This window comes from Gambusia affinis, linkage group LG12 (genome assembly GCF_019740435.1).
Source record: "Gambusia affinis linkage group LG12, SWU_Gaff_1.0, whole genome shotgun sequence".
NCBI lineage: Eukaryota > Metazoa > Chordata > Actinopteri > Cyprinodontiformes > Poeciliidae > Gambusia > Gambusia affinis.
Genome location: NC_057879.1, coordinates 22,229,584 through 22,247,582, shown reverse-complemented (window position 1 = coordinate 22,247,582; position 17,999 = coordinate 22,229,584). Strand labels below are relative to the sequence as shown.

General features: G+C 36.8%; 1 protein-coding gene across 1 annotated transcript; it reads right to left on the bottom strand.

Moving 5' to 3' along the window:
* Positions 1–541: 541 nt before the first annotated feature.
* On the bottom strand, positions 542–17,933 carry cc2d1b (coiled-coil and C2 domain containing 1B). Its single transcript, XM_044133354.1, has 26 exons — positions 17,780–17,933; positions 17,365–17,497; positions 17,113–17,257; positions 14,498–14,601; positions 13,891–14,010; positions 13,408–13,548; positions 12,753–13,080; positions 11,947–12,068; positions 9,827–9,905; positions 9,483–9,557; positions 8,551–8,687; positions 7,754–7,826; positions 6,545–6,669; positions 6,337–6,466; positions 5,888–6,060; positions 4,998–5,123; positions 4,856–4,914; positions 4,616–4,732; positions 4,459–4,532; positions 4,221–4,279; positions 3,787–3,838; positions 3,391–3,490; positions 3,220–3,310; positions 2,578–2,700; positions 2,424–2,466; positions 542–1,920 (listed from the first exon to the last, which is right to left on the bottom strand). Exons 2-24 carry the CDS (start codon positions 17,425–17,427, stop codon positions 2,581–2,583), a joined length of 2,613 nt encoding a protein of 870 aa, XP_043989289.1. The 5' UTR covers positions 17,428–17,497; positions 17,780–17,933; the 3' UTR covers positions 542–1,920; positions 2,424–2,466; positions 2,578–2,580.
* Positions 17,934–17,999: the final 66 nt, after the last annotated feature.

Genomic DNA, 17,999 nt, shown 5'->3' with positions numbered 1-17,999 from the left:
GAATCATGATCAGAATATTAATTTCTAATACAGTTTTAGATGCTCTGAGACACACGTTACGGTGCAGCTTCACAGAAACATTGACAGATTATTTTATGAACCTGCAGTTGATTAAACACCAGAAAACAAAATGGCCACCAAGTATATATTAAAGTTCTTTTCTGCACAGAATAAAGACAAAATTTGAAATGCAGCGACCAAACTGAGGTCAAACTTCGCTCAGCAGGTTTTATGGCTTCATTTGGTGCTAAACAGCTGGGAGATTTAAAGGGCCAGTACACAAATTTAACAGTTCCTCTGCTCTCAGTCTGAGGCTTTTCAGAAAACAAAAATTTAACAGATTTAGTTTGTCGATACAAACTCCTGTGATCAGAATTATTTTACTGCAGCAGCATAAACTCACTGAGAATTTGAGAAAAATTAATAACTTTCTCTTTATTATATTTATTCTGAGGTGAAACGTTTTTAATTTATAAAAAAATTAGAGAAGTGTCCATCTGTAAGATCATTCCAAGGGCCACAAATGGCCCACCAACCTTACATTGGACACCAATGTACCTACAGCTGTATGCAATACATCAAAGCCTTATTTGAACTATGACCTTTGGAGATTTATTTACTTTTTGCCTGCAGTCTCCTCCTGCTCACTGTAGAGAGATGGGCGGCTGTGTCACAGCTTATTAATTCCCCAGGGAAACAGAGTCACAGATTAGAAGTTCCTAGAAACTCTGATCTGCTTTTAAAGTGAAAGTTATGTTTATTTCAGAAATTATTCAGTTAAATTTAGTTTAAAAGAAGGTTTTTCAAATAATAATGTGTTAAAATTATTTTATTGCTGGATAAATAGATTTCTCTAAAATGTTCAGTGAAAGTTTATTCTTCTGCAAAAATGACAACTTTATTATTTTTTAAGACATCTAAAAGTTTTACATATGAGACTTTGTGACAAAGATATTTCCAAATTTTATCTTTCCAGACGACTTACTTTACGTCGTTCTGTTTTACAATAACTGGCCCTTTAAAAAACAACCAGAAAGAGCTGAAACGTCAACGATGGCTTTACAATAATTAAAACTTATTATTATTATTTGCTTAATTGACATCATCCAACAGTTTTCAGTCTTTCTGCTGAAAATAGTTTCCAGCCACAAAGGGAATCATTTCTCCCTTTCAATAGTGATATGAAGCAGAAAACTAATCATTTAACACATTAAATAAAGACAACTACTTTAGATAAGTTACTCAGTGACCTCTGACCCCTTCCTTTATCTTTATGTACTAAGGTTTTCTGTGGTTTTGTGCTCCTCTCTGTAAACAAAACTCATGTAAATCATCCAGTCTGAACAGGAAGTGCTGAGAGCGAGTTGTCTCTAAAATAGAGACGCACCTCGAGTTTCTTCGTAACTTCTTGGCTTAATGATTTCAAACGGTGAAAACTAGAGGTGGGAAACACGTCGGCCATGTTGCATAAATGTCAGTACAAACGTCTGCGGCAGATTTGGCAACTAAAGGTGATTTCAGATGTGCAGGATTTTACAGCAACTCTGATTACTTTGGTATTGGTGCATAGTGAAGTTCTCCATCTCAGACTCTTATAAACATGAGGAATTTTTACACATTATTGGCTGCAGGATATGAAATGAATTTCAGTTAGCCGGCAGGATGAGAGCAGCTCCTCAGCGTCAGCAGGAAACGCGCAGCTGCTTCGTGAAAACCCGTGCCTGAGCCGTCGCGTCGCTTCATGCCTCGAAACGTCTCCTGTGCAAAAAGACGCTGCTGCGTGGCGCTAATGTGCAAAAGTTTAAAGACGTCCAAGGTCAGTGAAGGTCGCAGTCCCGTGTGAACCAGTGACCGTCCTCAGCAGAGACCCCGAACCTCATCTTTGTCATCCCAAGAGTTTTTGATTGAGGCCGTTTTCACCTGCAGGGCGAAGAGATTATCGGTCAAATATTCTAAAACAAATCTCTGGATTAATGAGGATTAACAGCTGCAGGTTTCACCAGCAATAATCAAGACTTTTTAAGACAATTTAAGACTTGAGAAAATTCTATATTTTTAAGGTAGATATTTAAAAAAGTCAGAAAAAAAATCTTATATTTTGCTATCCTCTCTACACTGTAAAAACAAAATCTTACCAAGTATTTTCACCTAGTTTTTAGTGCATATTTATTAGTGCCCACCATAAAAACAAATAAAGCTGATATTTCTGCCACTGACAGGTGAGTCTAAGATCGAGAAAGTGGAAATTGATTCTTAAAAAAATTAGAAGTTTTATGTTTTTTTAACCACATAATATATATATATATATATATATATATATATATATATATATATATATATATATATATATATTTATATGTATATATATATATATATATATATATAATTTATTCACTAGAAAACAAATGTAAAAAAAAACATACCTTCAAGTGAAACTCTTTTAAATTGGATAAAAATCTAAAGACCCTAAAAAAGGGAGAAAGTTAGAAAATATTTCAACAAACACGTGAAAGATTACATTTAAAAATAACAACTAAAATTCATCTTGTGACAGTTAAAGGTAAACAGTTTGTTTACCTTTTAGGAGCCGATGACCAGCCAGCGCTCGGTACTCGTCTGAACATCCTGGCCGCTCAGAGGCTCCCGCAGACGAACTTTGACCTCAATTCGACCTCCTGTGTGTTTACGGCCGTCCATCACCTGCCAGGACAAAAAAAAAATACACAAAAAGAAAAACCAATAAAAACGAGGAGCAGCAATTATTTATTGTTATTTATTATTAGTTTGGCTCTTTGACCTACATATTGAGTTACCAAGTTAAGTTTATTCAATTTGTTACGTTTACACAAATTTAATTTGATTATACGCAATGAATGAATTTTTTTTGCATTCTCTTTTTTTAGTGTGCAGAGTTCAGATTTGCATCTGGTGAAACAAACATGGTGTTTACATAAAATTATTTTAAAATGTAAATCCTGACTTCCTATGAGTTGCAGTTTCACTGTTAGATCAGAAACTCTGACAGCAGAGAAAAAAACAGCTAACTTTAGTCTTTTAGAAAACATACATAATGTCTTTAGCAATAGTTTTCAGATTAACTTTATTTTTGGTAAACTGACATCACAAAAAAGAAAACAAAATAAAATACTATTTTACAAACCAGTAATTTACCAAAACAGGAACAGGCTGAACATTTCTGCAGTTTCTCCCTTTTCTTACCTCGACAATTTCCCTGATTTCGCTCTGTGACTCCAGTTTGTCCAGCTTTATCAGCGCCGACCCGACGGGCTTGTCGCTCCGCAGGAAACCCCTGAGACAAGAGAAAGGAACGTCGCTCTGTCTCTTGGTAAATGTGAATAATTTTTAAGTGAGGATGAGACAGAGCTTCACCCTTTGTGCAGCAGCTCCAGTTTGAGGCCTTTTGACGCCACGACTCTCCGGAAGCCGCGGTGGTTCCGGTTGATGGACAGCGTGAAGCTCTGGTTGTATTCTGGGAAGAAAAAGCACAGAAACACAACATGAGCAGCCAAATCTGGAGAACAGATAATCATAATCATCCAGGAACCAACAGGAAAAAAACAGCAGCAACACTATTTAATAAATCAATGGCTTCAGTAAAAGCCGAGTGTTGGAATCATTTATTTTAATTCTTGTTTTAAGGTTTAGTTTGTCCATTTGGAGAAATTACATTTATACTTATATTATTATATAAAATTTTACTTGACAACGTTCCAAAATATTCATAAAAAGCAGTGAAAGCGTCTCGACATCAGATTCATGATTTACCTGGTGAGTTAGTGTTTTTGATGACGTTTGTTTTGTGTCTCTGCGGCTGTTCCTGCAGGAGAGGAAGGAGAAAACAGATTTTAATGAAGAAAACAGATTTTAATGAAGAAGAAAACAGATTTTAATGAAGAAGAAAACAGATTTTAATGAAGAAGAAAACAGATTTTAATGAAGAAGAAAACAGATTTTATCATAAATGTCATGGACAGAGGAGGATTAGGGCCACTGAAAAATAATTCTCACTTTTTGTTTACTTCAGTCCTCTGAGATTAAGGTCAAAATTGTGAGAAAAAAAATAAGAAAATTTTGAGAAAAAAAGTCAAAATTCTGACCAAAAAAGTAAAGTAAGTTTTTTTTTTTTTTTTTTTTTTTGTCCCTAATCCTCTTCCTAGTCACATGTTCTAAATAATCCAACATTAATTAAACAAACTTACTGCGCTGGGGAAGGGAAAATCAAACTTGACAAAAGCATCCAGATCATTTGGTTGAATTCCTGTGGAAAATAAAACAACCATGAAGAATATTATAGTTTCTCCTTCAAAACGTAACATTTAGTAATAAACGTAGACATAAAAAAGTCTTATTGAATCCAACTTTTCAGGAAACATCCAGCTAAACACTTTGGTTTGTTCGATTCTCCGCTGTGCCTCTGGTAGAGAAAATAGTTTTTACCACTGGGAGCAGGAAGGTTCATCCCTTTCACGATGATAACCACCATGTCTGTGCTGCTCAGCTCTGGAAATATTCTACAAAAAGAGAAACACTGTAAACACCTGGGGGGTAAATGAGGATCAACACCTGGTCAGGACTGGATAGGCAACATTCCCACCTCACAGTGCGGAAGGATTTCTCCTCGAAGTGATGCTGAGGGGGAGGAAGGCCTCTGGACTGAGCCAGCTTCAGGACCTCCAGGCTCTTCTTGCAGCTTTCTGCCATTTTCTCAAACCTCAAACACACAAACACGACACATCAGTGTAATCCTCCAGATTGTGATAATTTAACTGTAATCTGGAGCTCCAAAACCAAATGAGTGCAGTGTAAACTTCAGGAAACAACAGAGGAGACTCACTTTGTGGTTTCAGAGACGTTCCCCAGGTGAGTGAACTGCTTGGAGTACGTCAGACATTTCTGGAAGGACAAATGGAAATCGCAGCAGTTGGAGAGAGAAAAATGAAGAAACCAAAGTTAGGGTTTGATTCTCAGAGTTTCACCTCATGCTGCTCCTTCAGGATGTTGGACAGTTGTGTGTAAACCGGGCCAGCTTTCTCTGAAACCTGAACGTCGCTGTGGTGAACCAGGATGAAGTCGTCCTCCTCGTCACCAGGGGGCGACGGCAGCTTCAACAGAACAACAAACATCTGTTACAGTTTGCTGTTTCTGGGGGAAAGACACATCACTCAGGATTCATTCACACCAGCCCTGATCAGTTCGCTTTAATCAAACCGGTTCATTGGTCTGGAAGGTCCGGTTCATTTGGGGACGAGTGAAAGCCAATCGGACTCTGATACAAACTAAAACGGACTCTGGACCACCTGAAAACCTCGGCCACCGTTTGAATGCAAACAAACCAGAGGCCAATCCAAAAACAGGAAGTGGACTACAGCGCAGGGCATTATGGTAAATATGTTCTTACTCTCTGCTCTGCGGGTTAGCGGAGGTCTTGTGTCGATTGCCACGGCAACGGGTCTGCTTGTCGAGTAAAGCCGACCCGGAAATCGAGGGAAAACAGAATAAAACTTGGTTTAAAGTGGTTTTACACCTGTTGGCGATGTCCAAACTAATTCTTCAACCGCTAAAACCTGATACCAGTAATTTTTGTTTTCATTCTATGAAGAAGAAAGTTGAACTCAAGTCTTCTTCAACGGTTTTTGTGTCGATTCCTTTAGCAGTTATTGGTACAGCGCCCCCACAGGCCAGGAGGAGAACAGCTTTTAAATTAGTTTGGATCGTTTGTCTCAGTGCAGTGCGGATGCGAACCGCACCAGCTGAAAATATAACAAGTGTTGTATTTTGCTCCTCAGTCGAACAGAGTCTACTAGGTGTGAAAACGTCCTAAAGTTTGAGATGTTTTACAGAACAAAGGGCATGTTTTCCTGCTCACTGTGCTAATGTCGACCGTTTTGCCGCTGCGCGCCGCTTCGATCATGGGGTCCAAGCCCTTCGCGGTGCGGAGGAAAACCTTTGCCTGCTCCATGTCGTTCTTCTGTTTGGCCTGCAGCGCCGCCTTCATGAACTGTTTCTTCCTGCCGTCCAAAAGCTCCAGCAGCTGAGCGGCTGGAGAAGAAACAAAGAAATCAACTAGAGCAGGAAGAACACGCAGGATTCACACACTTTTCCTACAGAATAATTCAAACACTTTTCAAGATCAAACATTTCCAGCACACTTTGGAAATAAAAACAAAAATATGAACTAAAGAAACCATTACAGGGGTGTCCAAACTTTTTGTCAAATATTCTTTATGTCATTATATATTTATAAGCTTGGGAACTTTTTGTTTATTTGGACGTTAATCCAGTCAGTCAATAAACGATGCTGATTCAGAGACAAACCTGCAGGCGAGAGGTTTTCCTCTGCAGACTTTCTGTCAGGCGAAGCCGACGGCGACCTTTTCCTCTCTGGACCGGCTGATGGGACGTCCAGCGTCGGCTCCTTCGGCTTTTCTAAAACACCGACCTTTGACTGAGAGAGACTGAGTAAGTCAGGAGAAAAAAATATCTACTGTAAAAAAAATCCCCAAAGTAAAACCAGAAAACTCACCTCTTCCTCCTTTTCATCATCATCATCTTCAACATTAGAGGAAGCGAGTTTGCTGGCCGCCTCCAGAGTAGCAACAAACCCTTGTTCATCTCCTGCCACCTTCTGGCCCGGGATCGGCGGAAAACCTGAAACATCGAGCCGACATTCAGCTTTTTTAAAATCAAGTTGAAAAATCCTGCTTCTTGTTTGAAAAAGCAGCAATTTGCAGGTCAGAATGTGACATTTTCCTTATTGGCTGAAATGTGAAAAGGACAAAAGATTAAAAATCATTTGAGTGTTTGGAGTTAAAACCTTCATTGCTTCATATGCCATAAAATCCATGACTTGGGACTTTTAAAGCTCAACAAAAACCAAATCTTTTTCACAGGGAAGCAAACAAAGGCAAGAAAAAATAAATAAATCTCTAATCCAAAGATTACACTAAAACTTTTCATCGTCATTCTGACTCAGTGCCAAAAACAGTTATGATCTATTTTTAAAATAATCAGTGCAACAACAGAATCTAACAAAATATTTTGTCTAGTTTCTGGTGCAAATATCTTAGTACATTTGAAATAAGACAAACTAACTTAGAAGTAACTTTTCAACACAAAACAAGAGCTTGTTTGAAGTCAATAACTCTTTAAAATTGATTTTTAAAAAGTACAAGTTCCACTGGCAGATTATTTCATTTTTTAACAAGACAATTATTACATTCATGTCGTATAAATGTAATAATTGTCTTGTTAAAAATGTAATAATCTGCCAGTGGGACTTGTACTTTTGCTCGTTTCTTGCTGAAACAATAGTTGAGCGTTAGCTTTGTCTTGGTTGGATTTTGTTTTCACGGAGTTAAAATGACAGACAGCCTTCAGATCTTTCAACCACCATCTTCAAAATAAACCATCACACATGAGAAATATTCTCCTAATCAGACTCCTGCTCTAATCTTAACACCTACTAATGAATTTTATAGATATAGGATTCCTAGATGCCGACACAAATCCAGCAGCAATGACCCACTCCTCTAGTTTACCATTTGGGACCGGTCAACTGTAGGAACCAGGACCGGATCTGCTTAACAAATGGACCAAGGATTAATTTTTTGCTGTCAGACTGTTAAACCTTAAAGTTGTAACTTGGCACAGCTTTCCTCCTTCTTGTTGCTCCGCCTCTCTAAGTGGGACATAAATCCATCAAATGAGATAAAATTAGCAACATGGTACCAACCAGGTGGAACTGGAAGCTCTTGGAAGTCGACTGGTTTCCCGGCTTTGTGAGCCCGGATGGCGCTCTGATATTGCTGCAGCAGAGATTAAAACAGTTTTAGTTACAATCAGTTGTGATTTACACAGAGAATAAATATATTTTCTATCATACTTCCTGCAATCACACAAACTCTTTTTAAGTGATTTCTTGATTCTACATGTCTGATGGTAAACTGACCATTAGATACATTAAACTAAACTTTCCACATAATTCACCAGGAAGTTACTCTGTGTCTTGTATTTACTCAGCCCATGTTGGTTTGACAATAAAATCTGTGATGATCTGAAATGTATGTGGAAAATAAAAATAAATTGTAAATGGTAACACAAAATCACTTGACTTGAAATAAGCCAAAATGTACTTAGAAATAACTTTTACATGACTTATACATGAGGTTGTTTTAAGTAAATAATTCCTTAACATTGATGAGAAAAGGGTATTTATGGCAGATTATTTTACTTATGACAGGACATTATTCCATGTTATAGGTGAACTAGTATTTTTTTAATCAATATTAAGGAAGTATTGGCTTAAAATAAACTTCTGTATATTGCTGAAAAGCTACTTGTAAGTTAGTTTTGATTTATTTCAAGAGAATTAAGATATTTGCATTAGAAAGTAAACAGAAATACAGTAACATTTTGTATTTTGAAGTGTTTTTAAGGCACTAATAAAGTGAAAAATAATCCATCTATGTGAAAGCATTGAAAACTTGCAGCCTAGTTGCTGTACTGACATTAAAAGGCGTTCCCTCGTACCTTAGCAATGCGGTCGTGCATTCGGGCTTTGCGGTCGTCTCCGCTGGCTTTGGCCTGATTTGATGCCTCCACATATTTCACTCGTCTTTGCTCCAGAGCCTCCAGAACGTCTTTGGGAGCCGAAGGGCCGGCCGGGCCTGAAACAGTTTTATTTCTTCAATTTCTACCTCATAACAACGAGATGGAAGACTCTTGGTAGTCGATGTTAATAGTAACTCAAGGTTCCTGTGTGTTTTTATGCTTAAAGTCTGTTTTCTAAAGTGAAACATAAAGAGTCTTTTCTTTTATCGCTCACTCTTTAAAGATAAATACCAAATGTAAGTGTAGCTGTAGGTCAAAAATGTGAGGAATATGATCGGATGGACGGATATACAGAAGAAAGACAAATAGATAGATAAACACACATATGGATGGATTATGGTTGAATAAATCAATGGTTAAATGAAGATTTGCTTGGATAGATGGACAGGCGTACAAATAAATGGACAGATTGATGGTTATAAGGACGAACGTTTTGACCAAAAGATGTGAAATAAAATTTGGGGATACAATATATTTGCATAGAAAATACTTAAATCAAATCCTAAACTTTCACCCATTCGGTTTAGAAACTGTTCCTGTATCACTGTAAGGATTGGGTCAGCCCTCTAAATGAGTGAATTCAGGTGTTACCATCACTTTCACTCCCACAGTTAATTCAAATCCACCATCTAGACATGCAGACTGCCTCTCCAAGCATTTGAGAAAGAAATATTTTCAGTTTAAAGTAACTTTTACGACAGCTTTTGATTCCCTGGAGCCTTATTAATGTTTTGTCCTTCTTTAAAGTCACTTTTCATGAGATAAATAAAACATCTCAAAGAGAACGAAAGGAATTTGGTAACAACACGAGAAAAAACAAACTGGAAATGAAATATTTAATTGATAACTACCAGATGCTGCAGTAACAGGTTGGGAGGCCTGCAGGTTTGGAGGTTTGCTCACTGCGGCAGAGATTCCTCCTGCACCTGAAACACAAGAGGTGAATATTTAATCCCAGGGACATTCCTTCTGTGGTAAATATATATGAATTTAGTCTGCTAAGGAAAAATCAAGTGGGGCAAAAATCACTGGGTGTGAAATAAATTTATCACATTTACATAATGCATCACGTTTCTCCAATATAATTATCACATTATAAGGTGATAGTGCTTATTATTTTCCTCCATCTCAGCAGTATGTTTCCATAGGATTCAGATCTTCTTCCCTAAGAAAACTAATTTCCAGCATTCCTGACCTTTTCCAGGCGGGGAAGGAAGGCCACTGAGGTCGACTGCTTGTCCTTTCTCCAAGGCCTCGATCACTGCATCGAAGTTCTGCACACAAAAAAAAAAAAACAATAATAATGCTCTTGTGTCAGCTCTGGCATTGTTGGCATATTTCATTTCACATTCCTCTGAGGGAAATCTGGCAGAGGGAATGTGCAGCAACACGTTCCGACAAACAGACTGCAAACATCTTAAACATCTGATTGAGGAAAACAGTTTTATTTAGTAGCTAAAGAGTGGTGACAAACTTTACAGTGTTTCTCCTAACATATTATTTTTGACATATTGATTACAGCATAAGGTTACTCTCCTTACAGAACAGTATTCCAATAAAACGAATTACAGTTTATATCTTTTATTTATGTGATCTAAATCTACATTTCTGTCTATTTTGTTTGCTCTGCTTTCTGTTACACAAGGTATTCACACACACACACATCTACACACACTAGGCATGAACTGGTTCCAGTTTCAGGGTTTAGAACAAGTTATGGTTTCATACCACTAGAGACTATGCAATACTACAGTTTAACGTAAACCCTAAATAAGATGCCAGAGGGTTGGCGCTATGGGAAGCCATTTTCAGATTTAATAGGTTTTTCTTTTCCTTTTTAAATCAATAAATCTTTTCTTCCTCGTAAAAAATAAAAATACATTTCTGATTTCTAGAGTGACATACTTCCTGTATCACAGACAAACCAACCCTAGATAACATTTCACATGAATAAAATGGAAAAAATAACAGCTTTTCTCAGCCACATGCCCAAACAATCTAGTTTATGGTGGTAGTTGGATAGACTTTATGAAACTCAGAACATCTGATTTTATTTTCAGCATCCAAACTTAATAAAACCACTCTGACAATCCACTTTCTTATAGGAAACACAGTTTATTACTTAACATTGTTTTTAGTTTGGGTACTTTTACTTATTTCCTTGTATTTATTTTACATTATTCTATTTTGATATTAGGAGTAAAAATAAGATTTAAAAAAATTACATTCTTTCTAGTCAACATTTCTAGTAATCCATTCTTCAAATTGATGTTCTAGTTGTTGTAAATCTAACAGCAAATTTTTAACACAAATCATAACTATTAATACCCTTAGTTTGAATTTTTACTACTAAGAATGTTATTTTGACCAGAACGGATAATATTTTTGCATGTAATAATGGGAATTGGAGATATGCGTGCTTTCAAATGAAATGTTAAAACGTTTTGCTAACTGAACCTGTCCAGTGAGTTTTAAGTAGTGATAAAATGCAAAATGAAAGCAGATCTTGATCTTCCAGAGTCCGTTCAAACTGAAAACAACGTTGCTCAGCAGAATCTGGAGCAGCCAACAACATACTGAGGCTTTTGCACAACAACATAACGTAGACTTAAATCACTGCTTGGGTTTGAACAGCCTGCATGAGATAAAGGCTGTGAGCGCAAACAGTTTGTGTTACGCCATGAAAAACAGGACAGCAAAAAGAGATAAAATGCTGAGCAGAAACCACATTAAAATTGAAACTTCTGGTGAATTCAGGGGGTTTAAATTCTGAGTTTATGATTTAATCTCCCACCACACTATTCATCCTTTTAATAAACACCCAACTGTAATAGCAGACATGATCAAAATGAAATGTTATGTTTGATTCCCCTAAATATGTTTATTTGAATTTAAAAAAAACATTTATAAATCTTTGTCATGATTATAAAAACACAATAAATAAATCTCCAATAATAAACCATAACAATCAATATATTATGTGATTTTAGAGGGAGCAACGTTTAACAGTTAATGTTTACGAGGAAAAAATAAGGACAAAAACATTATCAATTGTTACAAAATCATTTTCTGCTCAACAACCTGATTGAATTTCATTCAAATAAATGAGATATACCATCTGCAGATGCAACACAGGAGTTATAAAACATTTAAAAAACAAAACAAAACTGTATTTGCAGTTTTTCTTGAGATCTGTCCACCAAAAAGTTAACTGCTTTAAAAAAAAAAAAAAAAAAAAAACTTCACTTGGATAACAGAGGATGATGTTTTACACAGAAGATATTTTAAAATGTTTCCCAGGGTGATCGAACTCACCTTGCTGGTCCTGAAGTAAAGCTTCGCCTGCTCCATGTCTCCTTCCTTCTTCGCCCTCAGAGCTGCCAGCTTGTATTCTCTCTGCCTCTCCAAAAGCATCGCCTTCGTCGCCTCATTCACGGCTGCAACGGAGGAGGAAACAGTGACCAGAGAGAAAGGCCTCAATCAGGAAACAAGTCAGCTAATGAAAGGCACGAGTCTCTGACACAAAACTAACAGCTCAGCAAGAATAAACTTATAAATAAACAATTATATTAAAGTTTCTGTATTGAACAACATAGGCCTGTCATGATAATAAATTCTGCTAGGTGATAAATTATCCCAGAAATTATTGCAATAAACTATAATATTGTTATTTTGGGATCATTTTTAACTAATATAATGAAAGGACGCATTCTCAAAAATAAATAAACTTAAAATTCTAATGAACATTTAACACTGGAAGACATTTTAAATTTCCAAAATATATAAACAAACCAACAGAAACAACAAAAAAAAACAAATAATGAAGTCTTTGTACAAAAAAAAAACTGTCCTGAAAAAATAAGGTCTAGTTGAGACCAATGAAGATTTTTGCAGTATATTTTTTGTAGAAAGAGATAAAAGAGAAAAACAATAAATCATGAGCTTGTGCTAATTTATCATGCGAAAAAGCCAGTTTAAGTTTAAACACATTGGTGCCAACAAGATGATAAAAAGAGATGCCAGTAGGATTGGCCAACAAGATAAAAATAATTTTTTGGCTCTTGTTTATTAAAACTTAACTTCTTTTTATATTAAAATATGTGGTTAACTGTAAAACTTACAATCTGTTGGTCGGGGCTTTGACAGATTAGCAGGAGTCTCCTCAGGCGATGGAAGGTCACTCAGGGTCGGTACAATAGTAGACGAAGACCGCTCTTCTTCACTGTTGGGTGTGATGGCATCGGGCGAGGCAGTCTGCAGCGTGGTCGTCTCCGTCTCCCCCTCGGGACGCGAGGGGACGGGAGGAGCGGGTCTGGAAGGGACAGCGGGTCTGGAAGGGACAGCGGGTCGAGACGCGGCGGTTGGGGCTCCGGTAGCTACAGGTGGCGGGATCTCAGATTCGTTTACAGGCTTTCCTTTTTTCACAGCGGCTATCATCGACTCCAGAGTCTGTCAAGAGGAAAGCAGCATTATTACAGAATAAAACGCTTTTTAATCACTTAATAAACTTCTTCTATTCTTTGTTTTGAACACAAAATAAAATGGAGGCTCTTTACTGTTGAAATGAACGTGTATTAATTCAAATCAGGTGTTATCAACTTCTAGAACAAACAAAGGGTATTTTAATTTGAAATCTCACTTCTTTCTAACAGACAGGAAAAAGTTATAAATAAATCTTTCTCAAAAATACATGTCTATTTTAATTTCAGATATATCCTCTGTAAGTGAGCCTTTAAATAAGTTGTATCTTTATCATCATGGTGCATTTTTACCAACCTTCATACCCCGATCATATCTTCTGGCTTTAGATGTCTCTCCTGCAGACTTTGCATTCTTTATCGCCGTCTTGTACATCTCTGCTCGCTCCTCCAGAGTATGCTGGAGACTACCGGGCGCTGCTTTGGAGACCTTTACTTCCTGGTTCAGTCACATGCAAAAAATAAACAACCAAGTAACGTAAACAAACCCAGAAAAGAGCTGGAGTTGAATAAATTAGTCAGTAGGCAAACTGTGAGCTGCAAACCTCTGCTGCTTGCACAGCAGCCACAATCTAAGGACATACCAAAATAATTATCATTTAGAATTTCAATAACACAAATCATTTAAAATATTAAAGTCATGCAAAGAAAGTAAAACTGCGGTCCAACCGAAACTATTACCAGTTGGTTTGTTTCCAAAACAAGTTATCACACTTGCATTACAGGAAATTAAGACAGAAATTCCTTCCTTCTAGTTTCAACAATGTTGTTTGTTTCGTACCTGTGCAGTCGGAGGCTCGACTGTTTCGACTTGAGAAGACTCAGGAGAGGCGGAGGATGTGGAGGAAGGAGTTGCTGAATCCCCGACTTCCTCGTCACCCACCACTTCCTGCAGCTCGGCCTGATGGAGAAAGAAAGCGCCCACTGATCGAAAACCAGGCGTGACTTATAGATGAATGGAAAGTTTTCCACCTGCGCAGTGACATGTAGGATTATTTTAGATCTTAGATGATCTCAAATGATCATTTAACACGGCCAAATTAATGTTTACTATTACTAACCTACAGAAAGTTCTCCTCCTCTGCTACAGGGTAATGTAATTGTAGCTAAAAAGAAAATAACTTTTCTGGTTCAATGGAATATTAGGGCCACAATAAAAAGATAAAAGAAACAGAAATATGAGAATAAAGTTATGATATTATTCTGATAATATTTAAACTTCATTCTCGTGTGACTATTCTCCCAACATTACTTTATTCTGGTAATACTTTTACTTTATTCTCATAGTATTTTGACTTTAATATTTATTTTTATGGCCCTAATACTCATAGAGCTCTGCAAAATTATCACTTTCTCTGACATGAGTGTGTAATATGTTCAGCACCAACCAGTAGATCTTCATCGTCTTCAATATTATCATCGTCATCATCCTCATCCACGTCTTGCATGCACTCGTCGGCCATTTTTGCGATGTCTTCCATGGGCAGAGGGCCTACAACATACAAACATGCAGTCAGGGGTCCGCGCGTTAAACAGCAGGAATTATGGAGATGATAATAATTAATGTTGTTATAATTTCAGAAAACTTCACTGTAAATATGTCCTAACCAAAACTCCTCATAATTGTAGCTTCACCACTTGAATGCTTAAGCAAAAAATATGCAGAATGTGCCAATTTTTAATCAAATGAATCTCCAGAATAATAGATTACTAGACTAATCGTTAGTTGCAGAATCTCAGTCAGACTAAAGGGAATCTTTAAACTGTTCAATAATAAAAACACTGAATGTATCTGTGATTAATTTCAGATTTCCTTCGACAAAAACAGTTCAGAATATCCATAATATTTGATCAATTCATGTCTAATTTGAATGAGACCCAGAACGCCTCAATGGTTTTTTTTGGGGGTTTTTTAACCAATATCAGGAGGTCTTTAATGGGTTGGGGATGCATTAGGAAAAGAAATGTGATTATTATTATTAGAAATAATGGGGAGATCAAAGTACAGACTACTAAGTAAATATCCCACCTGTTTGAAGGTCATAAAACTGAAAGTGATATCACTGTATTGTTTTCCAGTGACGTAAAACACTGCATGTTTTTAGGAAGCAAACCTTGTTTGTTTACTAAGTTAAGTTTAAAGCTTTGATTAGACATATCATTAACACCCATCCTGAATGATATGATCCTGCATGGCCGGCAATAAATACAAACAAATGGAAGGCGTCTTCCTCCAAATCACCTTCAGTGATTGCTAGTTTAGCAGTGTGATCGCAAATTGATTTAGAGAAACACAAAGGAACTAAAACCTGAACAAATGTGATGCCGATTAGGCCATAAAACAACAAATAAAAGTTATTAAAATTCACCATGGCTGCAGGGTCATTCAGCTGAAAGTGGAAACTGTATGAAGAGGGAAATGCAAAGAACCGATGCAACAAACAAGAAGTGGGAGAGAAGTAGGCAAATGATCCAAAGTGGCAGCCATTAAACAGAGAAGAAGAATGGATAGCGATGCTCATGCTTGTTTACTATCATCTCTGTAAGGCTATAGAGTTGAACCCATTAAAGGTTTTGCATAATAAACAATCTGCATACATATTTTGTCTGAACTATTACAAATATAAAATAACAAAAATATAGGATTTGTTGGGAAAACATATTAATCTCACCTGACATCATCACTTCAATACTCAATAATAATATCTCACTCAGACTTTTGTAATATTAAGCCGTCCTAATGTGAACTTTGTTGGCTAAAGAGACTTCTTGTAGTAGTGATTACACAAGATCTAGACATGTGCAAACAAATCAGTCAATAAACATAATCAGACTGTAAACAAGCTGCCAGAAATTCAAAGATTAAATGTTTCTCCAATCAGACATTCATAAGCTTTATGAAGTTGGAAGTGTTTACTGAAGGTAGAGTTAATTTTGGTACCGTCAGATGTTAAAAATTAGGTTAGAGGAAGCCGAAAGATAAAAGAAACTACAGGAAAGGAAACTGTGTTTTCTACAACATGTCTGTGGCTCACTGCGGATGTAAAGACACATTCGATAGCAAGATATCAGGAAGACATGAACATATTACAGCAAAGCAGTTGCTCAGTTATGGATTTAGAAATGTCAAGATTGTGGAAATCAGTTAAGGTAAGGATCCACATTCTCTGCTAGGTGCACTGACATCAATAATTGGTAATATAAAATGTGACAGAAGGCTTAAAAATGTGACCTCCATATTCATATTGTTTTAAAATAGTAAAACCGTGCTTTACAGTGACTGTTCTCGCATGCACACAGTGTGAAGTCGCCTCTATTCTTAGCATAGTCACCTTTTTATTTTATAGTTTCTTCAGAGGGATCTGAATCAGCTCAAGCAAATCAAATCAATACTAAAACTTAATATCCGATTGTTGGAATAGCTAAAAAGGTTTTCCTTGTATCAGAATCAGTCGGGACAAATGTTAATGTCAGGTCTGATCAGTGCCTGAATAAACTTATCGCAACTAGGCCTGTCACAATAAGCACCAAATCACTTAATCACATAATAAATTAAAACAAGCTCAATCATTTTTCTCTTTCTACTAAAAACTGAATGAAAAACATCTTCAGTCTGGTGCTTTGGTCTCAACTAGCCCTTTTTTTGAAGAATAATTTTGTTTACAAAGACTTTAGAATTAATTTTATTTGTTGTTTCTGTTTTTTGTTTACTTATGTTGTATATTTAAAATGTCTTCCAGTTGCAGTGTTAAATGTTCATTAGAATTTAAAGTTAATTGATTTTTGAGAATGTGTTCTTTCATTATATTAGTTGAAAATGGTGTCAAAACAACAATATTATCATCTATTGCAATAACTTCTGGGACAATTTATCATCCAGCTAAACTTGTAATAGACATGCCAAGAAAAAGGTACAAAAATATACAGAAAATGTAATATATGTTGTCCATTCAGAATCATTATGTGTATTTACAAAACTCCAATTATTAAGCTCTGAACTCACTTTTCCCCTTTGGCTTGGCTTTTCCTCTAGCAGCTGCTTTATTTCCAGTAATAGCAGCAAGTTCAGCCTCCAGATCCGGGTCGTCCAGGTTTTCCTCCGCACCCATCATCATCTCCTCTGGGTTCAAGTCCACAAATAACCCCATCTAAATACAAAATCCCACACATTTCAGGTTTAACATTTAAATCATCTTCCCTACTGTGCTTAACGTAATTTTAGCATTAAAGTTGTTGTTGTTGTTGTTGTTGTTACCTGCTTGGCCGCAGCAGCGCCCTGTCCTTTGGGCATCGGTGCCTTCTTCTTTTTGCCAAACATGTTGCCTTTTTTTTAGGCTTTTTGTTGTTTAACAAACCCTTCAGCGACAACCGTCTGATGCGAACTAGCCCTACAAATCAAAACACATTAAAAAATAAAATAAAACCCTGTTTCCTGCTGTCTTTATTCCGATTGCAGTAGTTGAAATCATGTGAGCGGTTGTCAGGTGGCTCCCAACCGTCGCTGTGTGACAACGATCTGCCAACTGACCAGAGCTAAAGCTGTTAGCCAAACATGCTACTTTTCACCAACTCTAAAAGTTGATTTAACACCCAGATTCCACTTGTTGCCTTCACCGCCGGTGATTAACTTAAATATTACAATATAAACTCAGCGTAGCGTGTCTGTTTACCTGTCCATTCACCAGTTCATGAGGTAGTTATCACACGAACAGCTTCACTTCTGCGGTTTGACATCGCTTGTTTGAATACGCATGCGCACTGCTAGAGGGCGTCTGAAAGCAGCTAAAGGTGAAAGTCCAGCCCCGAGTCATGTCTGACAGGCAGACAACCCTGAACGCATCACTACATGAATTAAAAACTTTACATAGATTTACGTCAGTTAGATTACAT

Coding starts and splice junctions, on each gene's coding strand:
- cc2d1b (XM_044133354.1), bottom strand. CDS start 17,427: ATGTTTGGCAAAAAGAAGAAGGCACCGATGCCCAAAGGACAGGGCGCT. Junction 13,549..13,890: donor TCGAGCCTCCGACTGCACAG/GTACGAAACAAA, acceptor TGACTGAACCAG/GAAGTAAAGGTCTCCAAAGC. Junction 6,061..6,336: donor GGAAAACCTCTCGCCTGCAG/GTTTGTCTCTGA, acceptor TTTCTTCTCCAG/CCGCTCAGCTGCTGGAGCTT.